The 25,116-nt window shown below is 39.1% G+C and overlaps 3 protein-coding genes across 3 annotated transcripts in view; 1 reads left to right on the plus strand and 2 right to left on the minus strand.

The window, feature by feature from the left end:
* The window catches only part of LOC134804737 (uncharacterized), a 111,644-nt gene extending 88,473 nt beyond the window's left edge, over nt 1-23,171 (minus strand). Inside the window, exon 1 of the mRNA XM_063777939.1 lies at nt 21,876-23,171. Within this exon, the coding sequence (XP_063634009.1) occupies nt 21,876-22,754 (879 nt within the window). The 5' untranslated portion in view covers nt 22,755-23,171. The remainder of the gene's footprint in view (nt 1-21,875) is intronic.
* Nucleotides 1-25,116, minus strand: part of LOC134804822 (uncharacterized) — a 470,867-nt gene that overhangs the window by 399,937 nt on the left and 45,814 nt on the right. The window lies entirely within an intron of this gene.
* The window catches only part of LOC134804792 (myotubularin-related protein 9), a 312,849-nt gene that overhangs the window by 166,178 nt on the left and 121,555 nt on the right, over nt 1-25,116 (plus strand). The window lies entirely within an intron of this gene.

A 25,116-nucleotide genomic window follows, 5' to 3' on the forward strand; every position in this document is an offset into this window, starting at 1 on the left:
TTCATATAAGACAAACAAAACCGCGAGGGACCAGGGAATTAATAAAATCAATATGTGTTAGTATGCGATGAACATATTAGGTGACGTCATAAGTATCCAGCTGTACAAATAAGCACCTGCACATCTATTAAACTCGAGAAACAATATAGGTATCTGAGTTGGGAAACGCTGTACCTACCTATACCTACTCATAACTTGCATGATTAATGCCGCTAACGCCCCGTTTTCAAACTCGCTTGTAGTTTGAAGTTTAGTGAGAATACGTAATTTGAGTCGAGTTTGGTATCTACTAGAGATGGGCCGAATATGGACTTTACCGAATACGAATATTCGGCCGAATGTTCGGTTCAGATCATACCGAACCGAATATTCGGTTGGGCTAAAACTGCCTAATAACAAATTACGCTGCAAAAAACGCTGAAAACAAATTCATACGCAGGTCCGCGATCTGCACTCCGCACGTGTTTTTGACCTTTCCCCTCTGGACCGGAATGTTTATGAAGAGAAACGGAACCGTCTCCTGCCAGTTATGTCTGACCGCGAAGTGCACACGTGCCAATTAGCGGACGCCCTTAAAAAAGAATTTGTTTATTCGGTAAATATTCGGCAGTTTGAACCGAACTATTCGGCCGAATACGAACATTGAAAAATATGCCGAACATGCCGAATACCGAATAATTACCGAATATTCTGCCCATCTCTAGTATCTACATACATAATAATATCCTATTGTCCAGTCTCTGGCACAGTTTCGCACTGCCCATATAATATTGACTTACATGGAAAGCAGGTACCTATATACCTGACGCTTTCCAATATTAGCATTCAGAGCTAGTTGTCGCATGAATGAACGCACCATTCGCAAGGAATGCGGCGGGATAATGTAATGCCATATTATTGTTTAGCATTCGATTCAACTCCGACATTAAATAGGTGACAGTACAAAACACACACTTGTGTTAATGTTGCGATGGTGTTCAGAATGAAAAAAAAAGCTGGGAGGATGTACTCGAATATCATCGTAACCAATTTAAGTTCGCCCCGAATTGAGAAGTCGCGGTTTGCCAAAAAATATATAGAGCGATTGACTTTGTTGCACCTACTTACTCGTATAGTTCGATTTAAATAAGTAGAAAATAATTTTCAAGAAAAAAAAACCGACTTCTATGGGGGCCGGTGAAAGATTATTGTACATAGATGGTGCACTATGTAGAAAAGGAGGTAAAACCACCCACTCTTCTAATAGGTAGCATTTCTTTTCTGTAAGGGTCGCAGTTTTAGCCTCACTTCTCTGATAGCAGTTCGGTTCTGTGAGGATTGCAGTTCGAACCTAACCAAAACCACTTTTCTAGTAGCATTTCGTTTCTGTAAGGCTCGCAGTTCTAACCTAACCTAACCCACTTTTTTTCGGTTCTGTGCGGGTCGCAGTTCAAACCTAACCTAACCCACTTAAAGGCGCGTGCGGTGCGGTGTACAGGGGTTTGAGCGGGAGGGGCTAGTAACTTTGGCATGATTACTATACTTTATACCTACATTTTATGGTAGGTAATCATAGTGGTTTATTATATTTAGCTTAGGTATCAGTGGTTTTCCGGGTCAAGGTCCGGGTCCGGGTCCGAGTCCGGGTCCAGTTCCGGGTCCAGGACCACGTCCAGGTCGAGGTCCAGGTCTTGGTCCAGGTCCAAGTCCAGGTCCAAGTCCGGGTCCAGGTCCGGGTTCAGGTCCAGATAAGAGCCCGGATCCGGGTCAGGTCTGGCTCCATGGCCAACTCCGTCAAAATCGAAATTCGAAATCGCCAAACGTGTAGTCATTGAAGAGTTCTGTTCTGATCATCATCAGCAGTTCCACTTCATCAAATGCGACAGTTTTTAATATAAATTCTTCTATACGCATGCCTTTAAGATTTGAGTAGTTCCCTCGATTCCTCGTGGATACCATCATCAGACCTCGAGCTTGACAAAAATGTGGCTTAAAAACTTAACTTGCTTAACAAACATAACGAAGAGGACAAATCGCCAAACATGAACTATGCGTCGTTGAAGAGTTCCGTTCTGATCATCATCAGCAGTTCCACTTCATGAAATTTCACTTTTTTGAATGTATATGCTTGATTTGTTGATAAAACACATAAATCACTATATGTATGCCTTTAAGATTTGAGGAATTCCCTCGATTCCTCATGGATCCCATCATCAGAACTGGTTTTTGACATAAACAGGACCAATCTGTATGCATATACATACAATCAAAAAAAAAATTTTCAAAATCGGTCCAGTATTGACGGAGATATGGAGTAACAAACATAAAAAGAAATCACAATCGAATCTCCTCCTTTTGAGATTTGGAAGTCGGTTAATAAATGAGGGCGCCACTTTCTACGTAGCTGTCACATTTTTGACGTAAAATGCTTACAGATGGCAACAATTTATAGTCTGTCAAGCCATTTCCGTCAGTAGAAAAAAGCGGCAAAAAAATGTAGGCGCCAAGGGTTATCGTCCCATAGAAAATTTGAATATCGCGCCCTTTTCTACTGACAAACTTGTTTGACCGACTATAGTATGGCAATTTTAGAGTTCCATTTTATTTAATTTCTACTATTTTATGTTATGTCCCACTATAGGCGGCAATGGATCAAAAATCGCGTGGATATATTACAAGGTCTGTGGAGCCCTTAACTGATACTCTATTTGTGGTAAGCCGAAATATTTCCTGTCATATGTCAAATACCTATATTATGTTTCTTTTTATCTTGCTAATTATTTCAAAATGGTAAATTTAAAAACGATATTATATAAGTGCAAGCCGAGCACTTTCATTTGATACCAAACTCGACCATACTTTCTTGCAAAAAGATGTCCAGAATAGCAAGACCCCTCACAAATAGCTTTTTAGCCTTCTAAGCTCTTCTAGCTCAATAACCCCTTGATCGAGCCTGCTCATAATTTATGACTAAAATATAATGCCCTCAACTACACGTTTACCCAATTTCATCAAACTATCCTCTGATGGCTCTGATAGTTCAGCTTAAAAACATCGAAATGCCGGGACGTGCCCCTAGCAGCCGCGTGTCCCAAGTCGAATGTAAGAACTTCGTTCGCTTCGCTCGCTCGTTCGATTATTATGTATTCACGGCTTCTTAGTCTAGTTGTTATATGACTCTACCCTAAAAGCTGGGCGTTGGCGTGGGTTCCAAAAGCCTGGCAAGGGCATTTATTTTTATTTACCCTTATTTGTATGTTTATCACGAATATTCGTTCCTAGATAATTATGTTCTTGTCCGGTTTGAAAAAAAATACCTGCTTTATTGAACTCACTGTGGGACTAGATCGATTTAATATTATGTTATTGTTATTATTCGTTAGGTAGGTACATGTACATATGACGGGGACACAAATTGACCTAAGCTTCATAAGTAAGCTTAATATTATTATTTATTAACAAATAAAGAAACGACCTCACAACTTTATATCTCAAAACGCATTTTCAAAGTTTATTATACCTTCTTTTCAAAATGGCGAGGCGATGGCGTGTAGCTTGGCATTCTCGCGTGATAAATAACCATACGCTTTCAAATTGATTACGCGTTCTATTCAACCCAAAATCAATTTTAAACAAAAAGAATGGGCACTTCCTAAGGTAGGTAGAGTTAGACCAAGCTAAGTTGGCAGCGATTTTGATAGCCCAGACTGTGCAAGTGTTATATAAGTTATGTTAATCGTCAAACTTCTTTGAAATTATGACTTTTAAATAACACTTGCACAGTCTGGGCTTTGGGCTATCAAATCGCTGCTAACTTAGCTTGGTCTGACTCTAGGTAGGTACTAAAAACAGACGAGTGTCATTGCTTACAGAAAATGGTACATAAAATTTAAGAAATTTAATAAACTTTAAACCAGGTCTGTGGCAAACAAGTATACGGTGCGCCTGATTTGACTTGTATTGTAACTAACAGTGTACCAAACATGAAAGCCAATTTTAATCTAGGCAAGTTAAGTATACTTACAATGTATTTTCTTTCTTTCTTTCTATTAAGTGGTAAAAAAAAAAAGGAGTAAAAGCAGTACCGAATGCAACATTTCAGGACTAGCCTAAGTCATTACATTTCTTATAAAACTAAGGCTACAAATATAATGACCACCAAAAAATACTTTGGTACCCTAACTAAAAAAATCATGCTTACCAAAAAAAATTACTGAACACCAAAAAAATAAGGCCTAAAAATACAAAAGTACCACCATTTTAATTACGACTGCACTTCAAATTGTATTCAAATACCAAATATATTGAATGATCACCAAAAATCATTAATGATCACCAAATCTTGAAGACCAAATTAATGCGATATTTACACCTAAATAAACCACTATGATTACCAAAAAATGTATACATATTACCAAATAAAGTAAACCGATGCCAAAATTACTAGCCCCTCCCGCTCAACCGCCCGTACCCCGCACCGCATACCTACCTTACCTAATCTACTTTTCTAGTAGCATTTCGTTATGCTACTAGAAAAGTAAGTCAAACTGCTATCAGTTAAGTGGGTTAGGTTAGCACTGCGACCCTTACAGAAACGAAATGGTACTAGAAAAGTAGGTTAGGTTAGGTTTGAGCTGCGACCTTTACAGAAACGAAATGCTAGTATATAAGTGGGTTAGGTTAGAACTGCGATCCTCACAGAACCGAAATGCTACTAAAAAAGTGGGCTAGGTTAAGTTTCAACTGTTACCCATACAGATACGAAATGCTACTAGAAAAGTGGGTTAGGTTAGGTTTGAACTGCGACACATACAGAAACGAAATGCTACTAGAAAAGTGGGTTAGGTTTGCTATCCTATTAAAGCAAATGACTCCAAAATAATAATTATTCTAGAAACGAAATGCTACTAGAAAAGTGGGTTAGGTTAGGTTTGAACTGCGTCACATACAGAACCAAACTGCTATCAGAAAAGTGGGTTAGGTTAGGTTTGAACTGCGACCCTTACAGAAACCAAATGCTACTAGAAAAATGGGTTAGGTTAGGTTTGAACTGCGACCTTTACAGAAAAGAAATGCTACTAGTAAAGTGGGTTAGGTTAGGTTTGAACTGCGACCCTTGCAGAAAAGAAATGCTACTAGAAAAGTGGGTTAGGTTAGGTTTGAACTGCGACCCTTACAGGAAAGAAATGCTACTATAAAAGTGGGTTAGGTTAGGTTTGAACTGCGACCCTTACAGAAAAAAAATGCTACTAGAAAAGTGGGTTAGGTTAGGTTTGAAAGGCGACCCATACAGAAACGAAATGCTACTAGAAAAGTGGGTTAGGTTAGGTTTGAACTGCGAACCTTGCAGAAAAGAAATGCTACTAGAAAAGTGGGTTAGGTTAGGTTAGGTTAGGTTTGAACTGTGACCCTTACAGAAACGAAATGCTACTAGAAAAGTGGGTTAGGTTAGGTTAGAACTGTGACTGTTACAGAAATAAAATGCTACTAGAAAAAGGTGACAAAGTGGATTAATTAATTTAATAGGATAACGAAAATTATATTAAATATTTGCACATTTTTAATTAAAATGTGGTTACAATTTTGGTGGTCATTTACTATTTTTGGGTTTACAATGATTATTTTGGAGTCATTTGCTTTAATATGATATCAAGATTTAAAAATTTGGTTATAATTTTACATTAAAATGGAGTTCTAATTTTGGTGGTTATTTACTATTTTTGGGTTTACAATGATTATTTTGGTGTCATTTTCTTTAAAAGGATAGTAAAATGTAATAAAATTGGTAATCATTTCACATTAAAATGGTGTTATAATTTTGGTGATCATTCATTATTTTAGGGTGGTAAAATAGATTTTTTTGGTATTAAATTTTACTAAATCTGGTGATGAGTTAAATAGCAGCCATAAAAAAATCATGCTTACCAAAACAAATTACTGAACACCAATAAAATAAGGCCTAAAAATAGAAAAGTACCACCACTTTAATTACGACTGCACTTCAAATAGTATTCAAATACCAAATATATTGAATGATCACCAAAAATCATTAATGATCACCAAATCTTGAAGACCAAATGAATGCGATATTTTCACCTAAATAAACCACTATGATTACCAAAAAATGTATACATATTACCAAATAAAGTAAACTGATGCCAAAACTAGTAGCCCCTTCCGCTCAACCCCCCGTAGCCCGCACCGCATACCTACCTAACGTAATCTACTTTTCTAGTAGCATTTCGTTATGCTACTAGAAAAGTAAGTTAAACTGCTATCAGTTAAGTGGGTTAGGTTAAGTTAGCACTGCGACCCTTACAGAAACGAAATGGTACTAGAAAAGTAGGTTAGATTAAGTTTCAACTGCTACCCATATAGATACGAAACGCTACTAGAAAAGTGGGTTAGGTTAGGTTTGAACTGCGACCCTTACAGAAAAGAAATGCTACTAGAAAAGTGGGTTAGGTTAGGTTTGAACTGCGACCCATACAGAAACGAAATGCTACTAGAAAAGTGGGTTAGGTTAGGTTTAAACTGCGACCCTTGCAGAAAAGAAATGCTACTAGAAAAGTGGGTTAGGTTAGGTTTGAACTGCGACCCTTACAGAAACAAAATGCTACTAGAAAAGTGGGTTAGGTTAGGTTAGAACTGCGACTGTTACAGAAATAAAATGCTACTAGAAAGAGGTGACGAAGTGGATTAATTAATTTAATAGGATAACGATATATTAAATGTTTGCACATTTTTAATTAAAATGTTACAATTTTTGTGATCATTTACTATTTTTGCGTTTACAATGATTATTTTGGAGCCATTTGCTTTAATAGGATGGCAAGATTTAAAAATTTGGTTATCATTTTACATTAAAATGGAGTTCTAATTTTGGTGGTCATTTATTATTTTTGGGTTTACAATGATTATTTTGGTGTCATTTTCTTTAATAGGATAGCAAGATGTAAAAATTTGGTTATCATTTCACATTAAAATGGGGTTTGAAATTTGGTAATCATTGACTATTTTTGGGTTAATAATGATTAGTTTGGTGTCATTTCCTTTAAAAGGATAGTAAAATGTAATAAAATTGGTAATCATTTCACATTAAAATGGTGTTATAATTTTGGTGATCATTCATGATTTTAGGGTGGTAAAATAGATTTTTTTGGTATTAAATTTTACTAAATCTGGTGATCAGTTAAATAGCAGCCTAAAACTAAGTTCAATAAATAATAATATAATAATAAAAATACAATAGGCGTAGGGATGTGACGACCCCATCGCCCGCTGGTTTTACCAGTGCAATCAGTCAACGCAGGGCAGCTTGTGGCGAGCTGTTGGGGATTAGCGACCTCACGTACCCGAGTGCTCCTGGAGAGTTCTGTTACCCGCAAGGAGGGTGGGTGGGACAGGATTCTCTGCCTCTGGCTTGCCTTAGCCGGCCGGCCAGAGTGGAGTCGTTAGAGCTATAAGCTCCAGGGGTGGAAGTGAAATATGCATAAGACGCGAGTTGGCACAGTGGCTGTTAACAGCCACTGGGTAGAAAGCGGCGCACACCTCTCGACACCCCTGAGCCGCTCACACCGGTGTTGCCCTTGAGCCATCCTAGATGTCGCTTTTTGTGGGGGCCCATCTTGTGAGGGCGAGTCACCGTCTGCCGGAAATAAAATTGCATACCGTTTTATTAGGCAGGCGTCCGGTTTTTTACCCCATAGCTCAATTCTTAGTCCATCGCTTTCACCCAATAACCTAGTTCATTTTAGATTCCATCAACTCCCAATAGTCCTTACACCCTGGCGGGTGCTGCCTCTGCGTGCGTCCCATGACACGGGCAAGGGCAGCCTCCGCTCGGTGTACCCCTTACATTTCATTAAAGTGTCAAAAGGGCCTCTACGTGTTGGCTTCGGCTCCGCGCACGCCTCCCAAAGGTCCGGAACACCATTGTTCCGTGATGGGAAAGACATACAAAAAATACAATAATAATAAAAGTATATTCCATACTTATTTTATATACGATTCCTATATTAAATTAGGTAAATAAATGCTCATTTACCTACATTTGGAAGTGAAACTAGTGTTACCACGTCCTTGAGGAATAAGTTGGTCTCCGCGACGGTTTCGCTCCCCAGTTGTTTATTACTGCGTCACGAATGCTCATTTTAGCCGTCATTGGCAGCTTCTAATGATATCAAATTGGCTACGTAAATAAAATGAGAAAACTGCGCTGTGTTTGCTGCAAATAGAGCCTACAGCCACACATATGTATCTCGGGACTTATCTACTTAATAAAACCATGCCACGAGATAAACAGTTTCATAACGTTATTTTACACCCTCACAATGGTTATATCCTGGTGTTTTTAAATGGTAAAGCAATTTCGCAACGTACCTACTGTAACTTCGTTAGATCGCCTTAAAAAAATATTGATTCGGTCAAATTGTGTTTTTTGAAAAACAAATTATAGCCAGCATTCAATGAATGTAGTACCTTATATACTATATACCGTACATACCTTTGGGTATGGTGCTTTACGCACACTAGTGTCCCATCCCCTCCCCCTGACGCAACTCTCCCTTTTAGCATGAAATATGTCCCGGTTGACAGTTTTTTTTATTTTTCGGGGAAATTATACAATATAGGAAAAAAGTGACAATGAAAGAAATAATCGTTATTAATTCTTAACAAAAAAGGTTATATTCATTTTTTTGAAATGACTCGCCATATTCATGTTATGGCTAGATGAACTTCGACAAAATTTAACCGTTGAAAAACTTGTTGAAGTTCAATATAACATAGTACGTAGTAGTACTGAAAGAAATCTTACACGGAGAATAACCTTGCAAGCTTATTCTCCGTATAAGATTTCTTTCAGTGCTATCACGTACTATGTTATATTGAACTTCAACAAGTTAATACATGAATATGGTGAGTCTTACCAAAAAGTTGCATATAACCTTTTTTGTTTGAAATTTATTAAGGATTATTTCTTACCTTGACACTTTATTCCTAACACTAATACTTTTCTAAAAAATTAAAAAAAACCGTCAACCGGGACATATTTCATGCTAAAAGGGGGGGTTGCGTCAGGGGGAGGGGTTGGGACACTAGTGTGCGTAAAGCATCATACCCAAAGGTATCATACTCTGATCATACTACATTCATTGAATGCTGGCTATAATTTGTTTGTCTTCCCCACACAGAACACAACTTGACCGAATCATAAATATATGATCGAGTTGATGACTAGCCGACTACCTACTTTATTTAGAACCAATGTTCAAAACGAAATATCGCGATAAATTACGGTACGGCATGAAGCCCATGAAGGTGTAGTACATATGTCCCGCGAACTGTTACGTAGTTACCGACTGATATGATATTCGACAAATCATTACAGAAATAATTATGTTGATGGGAGTAGTCGTAATACTTAGTTATGTAATGCGACAAATTTCAAGATCATATCCGACCAGTTCAGAACACACTTCTCTCAAAACGACTTTTGCAAATCATGTTGTCGTGAGAAAGTGAAAGTTGATGTAAAAGCAGTCAAAACTTTTATAATAACGGGTGCTTAACGCATTAAATTAAGCAAACATTTTGACAATACTAAGATTGCAGGTATACGTTGCCACTACAAATACAATGCGACAAATTGTCAATTTCTCAAAGAGCTTGTCTTTCTATTCCTATTTAGGCAGGTACTTACCGCAGAAAGGTCAACCGGGTTCAAAGTGGGTAGTGGAACTTATGGTGTATAACAGCCGTTTTAGCCCTTAGATTTGTATCACGGTCGCCATCACACATGCGAATTCAGACTGTCGGAGATTTAAAATATTTCATTATAGCGAAGTCCCCGCCAATCTCTTTTACTCCGATTGACCTTAGGTATAAGAAAAGAAAATGCCTGAGTTACGAGTACCTAATATGCGAGACAACACCAATGTAGGTACATACTTACATAATTTAAGTACCCGCAACGAGAGCGACGATAACAATGAAATGCGCCTTCTCCCTAGCTTTTTAAGTTAGCTTAACGAATAAAATATCAGCCTTATTTATGCCATAAAGAACGGGTTTGACGGATAGTTACTTTCGTAATTATTTAAGATGTTCCTTTTTGCCATAAAACTTGAAAATACAAAGAGACTCCTCGTATGAAGTACATAGTTACCTACATATAGTGTTAGTCGCAGTGCTGGCGGTATTAGTAAGAGGCGAGAGCAACAGTCAGCAGGTTATTGTTTCCGCCGCGGCGCGGGTTGCGTGCTGACATGCGAGCGGCTCGTCGACCTTGCTCCTGGCCAGTTTTACGACTATCCAACCTTCATTACTCAGATATCGCTTTGGAAGTAACAGCCCTTGTAAAGGTTCACTTTCTTGATTTGTTTTACCTTTGAAGGGTTACTTTCCTCAAAAACATTTTTCTAAGCATTAATATTAATCAAATTAAACTTTGCTGTCTGACGAGCTTTCGCTGCATAGAAGCTTGTACAGCACACGTTTAGATGGTGTAGTTCAATTGCATTTCTACGGATCTCTTGCATAATATCAAAAACCCAATTAGAAATAGTGATACGAATGATTTCGGTCACGATATGGATGTTGACCGACAGTTAACCGTTTTAAATAATGAAACTTCCGGATCACTATGATGAAACTATCGTTCAATTCCATTTGGCTCGAGGACAGGTACGAGTAACTATTAACCTTTTGAACGCCAAACGGCGCATCCATTTGCCGTGCCACTGACGCCACGGGGGTAAAAATTTGTTTTTTGAATAAATAATGCCAACCTAAAAGTGGGGTGTTTTTCAGTAGATTTTCATCAAAAAACGATCGACGTCAAATGCCGTCATTGGTGTCGTTGTCACGATTTTGCGTTGACGTGTCGTGACTTCTGTGGCGTTCAAAAGGTTAAGTCTAATATACCCAGTACCTATCGCCGTGCAACCATAAGGTTGACACTAAGTAGGCCAAGTCTAGACTTGTCTAGACAAAACCTAAACATTCCTCGAATCCTTTTAAATTATTAAGCAGTAGCATTACTTCTTACTTACATTATACTTCAATTTGAGGGGGCTGACAAATAGGGTCAGTGGATTATAATTCGTCTATACGATTGCAGCAGTTGTCCGTCAGCGATGAACGGGCGCTGGGCGTTAGCCAAGCTATTCCCGCCATCCCGAACGGTTTAAATTTGGAACACACTTTTTTCTAAATCCCGTAGCCGAGCGTATAAGCGTCGGAGGTTAACAATCTCTATCCATGAATAAAGCTATGCTATGTAAACGGCAACATTTAATAGATTAATTTCAATGTTGAATCACACTGCTAATTTTGGATGATAATAAAATACGGTCAGGATCAATAGTAGCGTATATTGAACAACGCGCCAAAAGGATCTGCCACCCTCGATTACTTTTCTAAATAGTGATATATCTGGACATTTCGATTTCAAAAGTATCTGCAACAGTTTAATTGTTCTATAACACGTGCTTTTTAATAGTGTCTGGTGCTTTCTCACGTCACAAGCCCATCGTGGAGCCAGAATCACCTCAGCTGGGTACCATGCTAGATAATGACTCGCTGAAAATAGTTGTGGGACTCAGATTGCCAGATAGGGGTCTTGTCCCGAGATAGAGGCAAATGGAAACGAAGAAAAAAAAAACATTATTGAATCCACTGGGAGTCAATAATGATGATGATAGGATCCGCCGGAAACCTAGTATTTAATTTAGGAGCTGCATGCGCCCAGCCACAGGCATCGTAGTGTAAAATAAAAAACGGGCAAGTGCTAGTCGGACTCGCGCACGAAGGGTTCCGTACCATAATGAAAAAAAACGGCAAATAAAAACGGTCACCCATCCAAGTACTGACCCCGCCCGACGTTGCTTAACTTCGGTCAAAAATCACGTCTGTTGTATGGGAGCCCCACTTAAATCTTTATTTTATTCTGTTTTTAGTATTTGTTGTTATAGCGGCAACAGAAATACATCATCTGTGAAAATTTCAACTGTCTAGCTATCACGGTTCGTGAGATACAGCCTGCATGGTGACAGACGGACGGACGGACGGAATTAGTATGTAATAGGGTCCCGTTTTACCCTTTGGGTACGGAACCCTAAAAATGTTACGTATACAGTTCCACTTAAACTACTTAAGTTTGTAACCGTTTAATCATAAATTGGCTGGAAAACCGCAACCGCACGGCGACCGTGGTTTAGTTAGTGTACACCTCGTGGATTCAATTCCACTGAAGTTCACTCAATCGTCGTCAGGTCGGAATATTTAAACTTACCTCCTTACGGCATCGCGCGAGTAAAATAACTAAAAATATCTTTAAAATTTCAAATATTAATATCACTTTGACCCTTGAAACATTATCTAGACACGCGGTAGCGTGTCCAGCCAAGTTCAAAGAAAAAGGAACTGGCGACGCAGCAACCGTGTGTAATATTACACGAACCATTTTTAGCTACTTTTGACCCCTTCACAACTTGAAACCTACTTAACCTACACACATGAAATTTGGCACATATATTCAAGCTCCTTAGCTTGTCCAAAATATAAAATTTCATAAACGTAGCTTAAACAGTTATTGATAAATTAACGTTTAAAAACCGGCATTTTTGTGACTGACTGACATATAGATCATAAACCTAACCCACTTCTAGATGACCTAGAAACTTGAAATTTGGCATCAAGGTAGACTATTAGGTGTCTATAGAGGGAAAAATCTGAAAACTGGAAATTATAGATATTTCGATGGAAAAAAAAAATTAATACTTATAGACCAAAATTTGACCCACTTCTAGATGTCTTAGAAACTTGATATTTGGCATCAAGATAGACTATTAGGTGTATATAGAGGGAAAAATCTGAAAACTGGAAATTATAGATAATATAATGGAAAAAAAAATATTAATACTTATAGACCAAAAACCTAACCCACTTCTAGATGACTTAGAAACTTGATATTTGGCATCAAGGTAGACTATTAGGTGCATATACACCGTGTTTTTTTTGATTTCCGTTAATTTCAAGGGTGCATTCCTGAGCTTAAATCAAGTAACTTTCTCAAAGACACCGATGTTCTAATTAAGTCCATTTCGGAGATAATCCATAATTTATTTTTTTCCTATAAGGCCTCTACAAGCACAGATTTCAATTGTTTGGTTGAGTTAAATGTAATGCCCGTGTTACAACAACGCTATATGCTACATTTAATTACTTTTTAAACAAAAAAGAAAACAAAAAAAAATTTTTTTTTGAAAATTAACTATGCCATTTAGTTCTTATAAACGTACTTAACTATACCCCGAAGTTAACGGAATTCAATAAAAACACGGTGTAGAGGGAAAAATCTGAAAACTGGAAATTATTAATAATTCGATGGAAAAAAAATAATTAATACTTATAGACCAAAAACCTAACCCACTTCTAGATCACTTAGAAACTTGATATTTGACATCAAGGTAGACTATTAGGTGTATATAGAGGGAAAAATCTGAAAACTGGAAATTATTGATATTTAGATGGAAAAAAAATAATTAATACTTATAGACCAAAAACCTAACCCATTTCTAGATCACTTAGTAACTTGATATTTGGCATCAAGGTAGACTATTAGGTGCATATAGAGGGAAAAACCTGAAATCTGGAAATTATTGATATTTCGATGGAAAAAAAAATAATTAATACTTATAGACCAAAAACCTAACCCACTTCTAGATCACTTAGAAACTTGATATTTGGCATCAAGGTAGACTATTAGGTGTATATAGAGGGAAAAATCTGAAAACTGGAAATTATTGATATTTAGATGGAAAAAAAATAATTAATACTTATAGACCAAAAACCTAACCCATTTCTAGATCACTTAGTAACTTGATATTTGGCATCAAGGTAGACTATTAGGTGCATATAGAGGGAAAAACCTGAAATCTGGAAATTATTGATATTTCGATGGAAAAAAAAATAATTAATACTTATAGACCAAAAACCTAACCCATTTCTAGATCACTTAGAAAGTTGATATTTGGCATGAAGGTAGACTATTAGACGTATACAAAAGAAAAAATCTGAAAATGAAACTTTTTGACAATTAATCGCGCGTTAGCGAAGGTCTCCTTTCCAGCTTAGGCTAACTACTTTCATGATGAATACTATAGTAATTACTGTACAAAAAGTAATGATATCCCAACAAAAACATAAATGTGAAATGAGAGCCAAGTTCAATATTAAGAATATGTGTCGTTGTTGACTCGCCGTCAAAAGAATTGAGATATATATGGGTGCCAAGTTCTGTGCTGTGTAGAAAATCCTGAAATTATAAAGGATTTGTCTTGGCTAGTTTTTACGTATAGGCATGTAGGTACTTAATATATATTTATATATGTTACTTTTTCAAAAATTTGGTTTGTTGTTAAAAACTAGCCAAGACAAATCCTTTATAATTTCAGGATTTTCTACACAGCACAGAACTTGGCACCCATATAGATCTCAATTCTTTTGACGGCGAGTCAACAACGACACATATTCTTAATATTGAACTTGGCTCTCATTTCACATTTATGTTTTTGTTGGGTACATATTACACTATTCGGCGATGAGTTTTGAAACCTGTGCCAGGAGCTCAGGAGAGCTAGTGTATTTCAAACTTTTTCAAACATCAAACATCAACATTTATTCAGCAAATAGGCCACAAGGGCACTTTTACACGTCAACATTGAATTTACATACATCATACAAGCAAAACTAATAACACCAACAATTTTATAAAATAAAACTAACAATTCAATCTAACGTATTACAATTACTAAGAGATGTATATGGTCTCTTAATGTCGAATTACATAAAAAATACAGATACAAAACAAAAAAAAAATCTATAATATTTAGAGGTGTAAATGTCTCTAGGTGTCAGAACTATAAGATTATATAGTTTATCAAGTTATCCTTAGAGATGTATAGGGTCTCCAAGAGTCAATATCCTGTATAATTAATACATTCATTAAGAGAAAAGAAACATACGAGAGCAGAATGAGGCGTCTCACTGTAATTAATTAATAAAAATAAAGTTACTAAGTATAATAGCTTGTGTTAGCTTAAACAGACCAGTCTCCACAAACAGCACCCGTTCACGAGTATGACGCGTATCTCAGCCATCGCCTCCCTCAACCTTCATTCGGGAATGTGGCCAGGGACGTATTTACCCTAGAGCCATCCGGGCCATGGCCCGGGGCGCCAATCCGCCAGGGGCGGCGTATGGGCCGTATGGCGCCCCTGCCGAATTGCCTTTTGTTTTTCTTCTTTGACTTCTGGGGCGGCGAAACGTATTGGCCCGGGGCGCCGAATTTCAAAATACGCCCCTGAATGTGGCGACCCGATCAACGACGCCACCGTAAGCAAAGACTTTTAAGCGAGCAAGACATGTTCAAAGCTACCGGCCTATATTAATATTAAAATAATAATAACATGTACCTGTAAGACACGGCATTTTGTGCTCGTATGTTACATATAAAGACAGTATAGCTTCACATAATTACTATGATGCGACCCACTGGCATGAGGAAAAATTTCGCGACCACCCTTGGCATAAGTACACAAAAACATTATAACCATGTTATCGATATATAAAACGAATCGCCAAGTTTCTTGGTACAAGCAATCCTCTAGGTTTTGTCGAAACAGTTAGGCACAAATTACAGTAGGTAATAAAAACCGGCCAAGTGCGAGTCGGATTCGCACACGAAGGGTTCCGTACCATTATCTACTAGCAAAAAGCAGAGCTTTGTAAGGGCTCGCGGAGTTTTTCTACCTAAACGTACCGGACCGCGACTTTGATCCAATCCAAGGCTTGTTTCATGTTCGATCGAGTGGGTACGTAACAAGTCCGTTAAGAACGCAACAATAAGTGAGAGCAAGAAAGAAATATAGTAACCGGACCCCGGTTGCTGTCCGGTACGCCTGTCTGTTACAGCTTTTACTTTGTCCATTAAAAACGTGTCCAGACGACAAAATCAAATTGCCAATATCATACACACGTAATATACAATTTCATAAGCGCTTTTATTATATCCTACACGGTCGCCCAGTACTTTTTGTAAGGAAGGAACTGGCTTTCCTACATAATGTTGGGTCAGCGAGCCAATGTCCTTGAATTTAATTTTTGCGTCAACTCCACACAAATGAGCGAAAAACTATCCCGTCTGGATACCTACTGGTGGTAATCACGCTGCTCCGCATATAAACACACACACACACACACACAGTTCCACTAGGTACAGCCAGGGTTCAGCATCAGCTCTATCTTGGGTACTGCTCTTCTAAGTACTCATTAAGACGTGTCAGATGACCAAAACAGCGTGTGCCTATGTTGCACCAAACCTGAGTTCCACTAGGTACAGCCAGGGTTCAGCGTCAGCTCTATCTTGGGTACTAATCTCCTAAGTGCTCATCAAGACGAATCAGATGACCAAAACAGCGTGTGCCTATGTTGCACCAAACCTGAGTTCCAATAAGCACAGCCAGGGTTCAGCATCAGCTTTATTTTGGGTACTACTCTCCTAAGTGCTCATCGAGACGAGTCGGATGACCAAAACAGCGTGTGCCTATGTTGCAACAAACCGGAGTTCCACTAGGTACTGCCAGGGTTCAGCATCAGCTCTATCTTGGGTACTGTTCTCCCAAGTGCTCATCATGACGAGTCGGATGTCCAACACAGCGTGTGTCTATGTTGCATCAAACCTGAGTTCCACTAGGTACAGCCAAGGTTCAGCATCAGCTCTATCTTGGGTACTGCTCTTCCAAGTGCTCATAAAGACGTGTCGATTGACTAAGACAGCGTGTGCCTGTATTGCACCAAACCTGAGTTCCACTAGGTACAGCCAAGGTTCAGCATCAGCTCTATCTTGGTTACTACTTTCCTAAGTACTCATCAAGACGAGTTGCATGACCAAAACAGTGTGTGCTGTTGTATAAAACCCGAGCTCCACTAGGTACTGTCAGGGTTCAGCATCAGCTATCTTGGGTACTGGTCTACCCAGTGATCACATGACGAGTCGGATGTCCAAAACAGCGTGTGTCTATATATGTTGCACCAAACCCGAGCTCCACTAGGTACTGCCAGGTTTCAGCATCAGCCCTATCTTGGGTACTACTCTCCTAAGTGCTCATCAAGATGAGTCGGATGACCAATGTGCCTTTGTTGCACCAAACCTGAGTTCCACTAGGAACTGCCAGGGTTCTGGGTCATTTTGTTGAACTGCACGCCGACGTTGCAATTGGCGTGCAGTCGGCGTGCAGTTCCCATACAAGTTGCAGTCTTGTATCGGCCCTAAGTCACTGAACTGAAGTTTGTATTAATATGATCTTTATTTATAATTTTAGCAGTTCCAAGCAATAGTAACACTAAAGGCGCCATTCATTAATTACGTAAGACATTTTTTGCCAGTTTATGACCCCCTCCCACCCCTATGTAAGAAATAATAAGAATATGCTGACCTCCTCCCCTTCCCGCCCCTATATTACCATATATTACGTAAGAATCTAAAGGAAAAAATGAGTAGGTACGGTACACGTTTGGTTTGTTTTAGTGTTATTTTTCAAAAAAATATTTAATGAATGTTTATTTGTACGTACGTTTGTACAGGACAAAGGTACTTGAGCTCGTTTAAGCTAACTCTGCACCGTGTTTGATAGCATAGAGTAATCCCCCTAGTAAGAAAAAAATGGAAAAATAAGATATGTTCGACCCCCCTCTACCCCAAAATCGTCATACGTAATAAATGAATGGCGCCAAAACTGTTTTTCGAACTGAAAATACCCGATTTAAGTTTGCTAACACAACATGACTGATCTGGTCATCAGCGTCACAAAACATACGAGTAAATTGACCTCCGCAGTGAATATACAGCAAGATTGATTGTTCTAGTAGGTATTCACAGAAACTTTAATTGCTAAATTGGGAATCAAACCAAGCGAAGCGAGGTAGGTCTGAATCCAAAATTTTAACCAACTTTTGTATTCATCGTTGTTAATGGCGTAAGCGCCATCGACATTATTGAAATTGAAAACACCACATAGGTATCCTTGTCTGAGTATTACCCACAACATAAGCCTTCTTGAGCTTTTCTGGGGCTTAGTCAATTTGTATAACAATGTCCAATATTTATTTATTTATTTATTTATTTACTACTAACGCCATCTGCATCTGTTAGAGCAGTTAGAGCAATAAATAATTAATATTAGCACGAATGTTAATTCATTATTTTGCCAACAGATGGCGCTAGTAGTAATACAAAGTGTTATTACATTATTTTATTTTATTAAGTTTATATAATGATATTTTTTTGTTTGATAACACATCTAGACATGAATTTAAATTACTATGTTAAATCTCAAACCTAACAGTGCAGTAGTTTTTCCGTAAACTGTACCACAAGAATGCATAGTTTGTCGAATAGTGATAGGGCTGGCTTCGCTCGCCCTAATAAAAACGGTCACCCATCCAAGTACTGACCCCGCCCGACGTTGCTTAACTTCGGTCAAAAATCACGTTTGTTGTATGGGAGCCCCACTTAAATCTTTATTTAACTCTGTTTTTAGTATTTGTTGTTAAATTTCAGCTGTCTAGCTATCACAGATCACGAGATACAGCCTGGTGACAGACGGACGGACGGACGGACAGCAGAGTCTTAGTAATAGGGTCCCGTTTTACCCTTTGGGTACGGAACCCCAAAAAATGACCATTCCCACCCCTTTATCTCCGAAACTACTGAGTCTAAATTTATTTTTTAAATACATTTTTATAAAATAGTTCTTTACCTATAGATGACATGAAAACCTATTAGAAATGTGCATTCAAGCGTGAGTCGGACTTAATGTACGGAACCCTTTTGGAACGCGAGTCCGACTCGCACTTGGCCGGTTTTTTTACGATGGATCATCCTGAAAAGTATACGGCCTATTTTTCCTTATTAGGCACTAAGTATAATTATGTAGGTATGAACATTTGGGCTCTCGTTGATTTTGCATGCTGGCATTCGTGGGGTATATATTTAGATTCATGTTTTCTGACGTATATATGTGCATGTAGGATTTTTTTTACTTGACTCATTTGGAACCTACGGATGTCTTAATCTGATGATATGCGACTTTTTTTGTTCCTTATTATTATTGAGCACACAGTTGCGATTTTAGTTTGGAGAGTCACTATTGAAAGACTGCCTCATCGATTATCATCCGTAAGATTAATATGAAAGCAACAATTTTATAAAGCCTACCACAAACAATCGCACGAGAACTGGGCTCCATTACAAGATAATATTCGAATCCTGGTATACCTTGTTGTCGACTAAGGGCACAATGATTTTTCTAGCACAATACTAGCATGAACAATGTATCAAATTAAATATTTTAGAAAAGCTCGACATACAATTTTCCAGCATTCCTTAAATACACACCACACCGAAATGAATTGTACCTCAAAAAATTGTTAAAGAGTTAGATTTTCAAACAATAAGTCTGCTAGCTGGAGCGGGTGCACGGAGCGGGTTAACAAAAAGTAAGTAGTAGGTACTCGTATGTGCAACGCTACCTGGCGCGGACGCGTGCAAAGGAGTTCGTGTGTGCCCCCGCTCGTTATAGGAACTTTCAGTATTGCCCATGTAAAGTAACTTTAGACACATGCCGTTGCAGTGGTCCCAACATCCAACCAAGATTCGCCTACATCGCTATTGCCCATTTCCCGACCAGAATTCGCTATCACGCATAGTGATCAAATCTTCTGTGTTAGGATATCTTTGTCAGGAGACGTGCCAATCAATACCAGTACTCGTAAAGGCAGTTAAAATATTAAAGTTGAGAGAAGACATGTTCCAGTTCATAGGTAAGCACTATAGGTACTAATTAAAACTATACTTGCAGTGCAATGTGGTACTTACATAAATGTTAGTAGGCGCTGAATGTAGTAATTTTTACAGGAGTCATGCTGCTGCAGTACCTAGGTGATGTCATCCATCAAAGAATGGTAGAGGCGGTGCGCATTTCACTTTCGCAACGAGAGAGCGCGATCCATTCCACTTAGATTCAACGAACACCAAATTGGCAATTTGTCAAAAATGCACCCGAGCACAATATGACTTTATATCTATAACCTACCACTTAGATATGTCAAAGCGAAGGAAATTAACATTTATGTCGAATGCTGCTATATTGAACATGTACTTTAAATTCAGGGACTGTCATTATATTTATTTATCGTATACACAAAATAACGAGATAAAAGCTATGTACATTGTACATAGGTACTTACACCTAAGCTTTTGCGAATTTCGGTGTTCGCGGTCGCGGTAGGCCCTCTAAATCCTCTAATTGCAGACACGTTAAATACATTCGAGGGATGGGCGGTCAAACCCGATAAATCGAGATATTATGTCAGTTAAATAAGAACTCTACGCACGTCACATAATTAAATTATAGTTCTATGTTCAAAAACCCATTTGCACGACTTATCGGGTTTTACCGAATTACCGCACACCCAACGCATCACACGAACGTGGTGGTGGTGTATCTTCACACTAGTTCATGTCCTTCAATATGTCTGCGAACCACTTGAACAAATATGTACACCTCCAACAATAGTTATCGCCTTAACTTAGCTTCTCCGTCGAAAACAGGATAGAGTTAGACCAAGATAAGCCTGCAACGATTTTGATAGCACACGCAGTGCAAGTGTTATTTTAAACGTCAAACTTCTATGAAATTATGACGTATACCCTTGCACTGCGTGTGCTATCAAAATCGTTGCAGACTATCTTGGTCCAATTCTAGTTACTTGCCGAACTACCTACATAATTTCATCAAAAAGCTTTTTTGCTATTGGCAGTATTTTTATGGTAAATAGGTATCTTGCTTGTCCCCATTTCATGGATATGCGCCTAACCTAGGCTGTATAGGTATGTTTATTAAAGTTTCACTTTTCACTTTAATACGAGTACCTACCTAGCTACATACATTCCGCTTATAAGTACGAAAGTTCTGTCTGATACTATCAGCTTACCGTTGCTGATCAGTCCTACATAAGGTACCATAGGTACTTAGATATAGGAATTAGGAACTATACAGATGTGAATTGAGCATATTGAGGAAAGATTCAACAATGTTGGGTTGATTCTCGAAAACTTCACGTTTTTTCGAGTAGTATAGAAAAACAACGACCGTACAACGACCTCAATGACCACGACTACTCTGACAAGAGTATACGACCGAGAAGAAGAAATAAAAATTTAAGTTCATAGGTAGGTATGTGCAATAATTTAAGAAGTATAGTTTGTCAAAGGACTGTCTCATTTCAACCATAGACAGAGAGAATCATACTATCTTTGTCTTACACTAGTACTAGCAACCAAAAGAAAAGGATATAGGTATAGTTTTCCTGGTCCTTACTGACTGACAAATTGGTTTGACCAACTATATCAGAATTTTTCGTGGAATAGCTATCTCGCAGTTTTGAAATCGTTCCGGCACCTCTTCAGTAGAAAGAGCAAGCGAGGTATATAGTAGAAACTTTAATTTGTCGTTAGAATTAGAATTGGTAGAATGTTGTTGTGTAGAACAACTGGTAAAATAGGTATCAGTCTATTGGTCGCATTGGCAGTAAATAATTCGCTATACACGATATAGAATTATCCTTGTTACACGTAATGTGTACAGTTATTGCAGACAACATTGTAATGAATCAACAGTTCCTTTTTTTTTTGTCATAGGTGTGGCTGAGATTTAGTGATGATGTTTGTTTGTATTTGCGCCTATTCAAAACTCGACCTGTTGGCTTGTCTTGTTTCTGTACTCGTTACTTGTAATCAAGGTAAAACGTAGTAAGTAATGTCATCCTACCTGTGCTCTGTTGATGACATCGTGAGGTCCTCGCCATGTAGTAGCTGCCGGTGATTTTCTCTTGGCTAATTCTAAGGTGGCTTCGCTGGGACAGCGTTCAAACATAAGCACTCGTTCGGCCACGGAGCCTCGCGTCAGAAAAGGGCGCACGGGCGTCGCGCCGCCTGCAGCTGAGGCCGGCTCGCCAGCACCGGCACTGGACGCGCGCCGCGCTCGCGCTTCAAACTTCGAGCGCGCCTCGGTCACGTGCGAGCCCAGCGACGCGCGCCGCTCTCCACTCGCCCCGGCCGCCGGCTTGCGGGCGCCGGTCTCTAGACGGTCCTGGTAGCGACTTTTCGCATAGTCAACCAGGGACACAGGTGGCACCACGTCAGGCCGGTCAGCCGAGCGCTCCGCTACGACGCCGCCGGTGCGTAACGCGCGCAGCAAGCGCTCTTCCTCGCGCGCCACCTCAAGTCGCATGGCAGCGGGGTCAGCACGCCGGGCGCCAGCACCCACACCGCAGGGCCCGTTACGTTCCGGCACCAAGTCCGGAGGTAAGGTTACTTCTATGGTCTCATCCTCCGGTTCAGATCTCTGTTCAATATAGGGATCCGGTCGCTGCTCTCTCCGACCGTCAGGTCTAGTCGCCCCTGGCCGGTCGCGTCTTAGTTCGGGCCGCTGCTTGATTTCAGGTTTAGGTTCAGTTCTAGGCTTAGTTCTAATGCTATCTGTAAGCTTAAGTCCAGGCGTGGGCCTGCATGACAATATTTCAGTGGGCGCGAGACCTCGCGCTTTCCAGGTTTGGTATATGGCCTCGGCGTGGTCTGAAATCTGTTTTGCGATAGCAGCGATATCCTCCTCCCCGGTGTCGATTTCGCGGCGGGCCGTAGCCGCCATGGTCGAGCCGCTCGCCGCCGAGGCGCGCGCACCGCACCGACCGCTTCAGGGGCCTGCCGAGCGCCCCATCTATACACCGTAAATACACGTCTGGAAACACAGATCTCTTTGCACTGCTAACTCAAATCACCTTATAATGTCGTTCTGAAAGAAGTTCATAGGTTGAGGTAACTAGGTAATGTTAGGAACAGCTGTAGCTCGAGCGCGCGTTTGACAATAAACAAAGGGTCGGATCGCGTGTATCACGATGCGGCTCGGGCTGCGGCGGCAGACGACGGGCCGACGGCGGCTGCTCGCGCGGACTGCGGGCCGGGCGGCGCGCGGCGCGGCGCCGACAGGACCCCGCCCGCGCGCCGTCGCTCCGCACCGCTGCTCCTCTCCCTCCCGATTCCTCCATACTCTATACGAGTACTCATCTAATCCCGACTCACGTGCAATAATATGCCATTACCACTTCAACAATGTCTAATAGCTGGATAAAGACAAGGGTAATATACTGATTTACAACTGGAACGATATTAGAATACCTACTTACAATTAGTTAGTTCACAAAGAGTTTATTCCGAATTAATGAAATTATCCCATTAATGACAAAAATATTGTCCGACTTACGGCACAACTGATGCAACAATATACTACCTACTAGGACTAGGTACCTATAACACCTGTACTTATGTAATGGACAGTCGGTGCCCTAACATAAATATTCACCTTTCTAAATATATAAGTACAACTATTATGACGACGTTGGGTACCTGCATAGGTACATACCGTAATATGGGTTACTTTGATTCGCGGGGAAAAAATGTTTTTTGGGGAATAAGGAGTTGATTTTAGAACGCGAACTTAAACATTTTATGATGTGATTGGCGTGCTGATGAAAGCATTCAGAAACGAATTCCTTGTAGTTTAAAAATCGATGATCATTGTTACCCCACGAATCAAAGTAACCCCAGTTTACGGTACGTCGGAGCACTTACTGTACCTACTAATACCCGTGTTGCATAATCGCATTGCATAAACGATTTATGATTTTAATTTGGTTTAGAGTTAATAATAAAAACAGAATGACTGGGAGGGGAGGATAAAATAGTAATAGGTATAAAGTCGTCATCAAAATAATTATATCTGTACGAGCTTACGAGGCTATAGTGCAAGTGCTCCAACGTGTCTAACCATGCTCTCTATGATCGCGAGATCGCCGGGCGGTAAATGAAGTCTTGTTCCGATATTAGTGAGCACCTGCTTTCGATGTAAGTAAGTGTATCTACCTACCTATCCGATACTCGTACCTATACATATTACTCCTAATCTATGAATCCGACGGCGACCCTATTATACAACTTCTCTGACTCCCAAAAATACATAACTTATTCAAATTGTTCTAGTATTAGGTAGGTACAGACTGAAATAGATTTGAAAACAATTTAATATAACAAAGTACCTATATATAACCTAAAATTTATAAAGTTAAAATTTTATTTATAAATTAGAATGTCACTATAAATCAAAAGTTTTAAAATACATAATTACCTTAACTAAAATAAATTTAAAGTAATTGTCAACGATGTGCCACATTAGAATAAAGTTAGTTTTTATATATTACATATTACTTTTAACACCTAGACCTGTTTTTTCTTTAAATATAAAATAGGTAGTTAATTTTTCAATTCCTACGCGATATGTATTTCTATTATTATTGGAGTGGGTAGAGCCATCAAAAACTTTCTTCTTAGGTACCTACTTATCTAATTAAAGTTAAAATTATCTGACATTCATAGTAGAGGAAGTGCATTAAATGTATGTAACAGTATGCACTTTTGTTTCGATGTCGCTTGGCACGATTGTTCTTTGGCTCATAGGTACTTAGCTGATCTTAGCCCTAGCCAAGAGATTCACTTGCTTACCTTACCCTCCTAAAAGGGAGAGGAAAAAGTCAATTCCAGTGATCCAGTTAGCTCTCTATTTCTACATTAAATACTTACCTGTAGCTACGGTCAAGTTTGGTGTCATATTCGTATAAATTAGGGACGACGATTTCCTTTATGATAATTATAATCGTTTTAGCTTTTAGTACCTACAAAAAAAAATTACACACGTAAAATTAAAATTCTGTACAGATAGATAGATAGATAGATAGATAGAATACTCTTTATTGGCACACCTCAGTAAAAAGATACAAAAGAAAAGAACAATTGGTTAAATGTAGAGGCAGACAACAGGCGGTCTTATCGCTAAAGAGCGATCTCTTCCAGACAACATTTGGGTAGCGGAAACAGCTTTGGGTATATAGGTCCTCATTACCTACCTATGTCATTTTCTGTCACTATTTACTATTTAGCCCTTCGTCATCACAGTGTGG

The sequence above is a fragment of the Cydia splendana genome, chromosome Z (genome assembly GCF_910591565.1).
Source record: "Cydia splendana chromosome Z, ilCydSple1.2, whole genome shotgun sequence".
Taxonomy (NCBI): Eukaryota; Metazoa; Arthropoda; class Insecta; order Lepidoptera; family Tortricidae; genus Cydia; species Cydia splendana.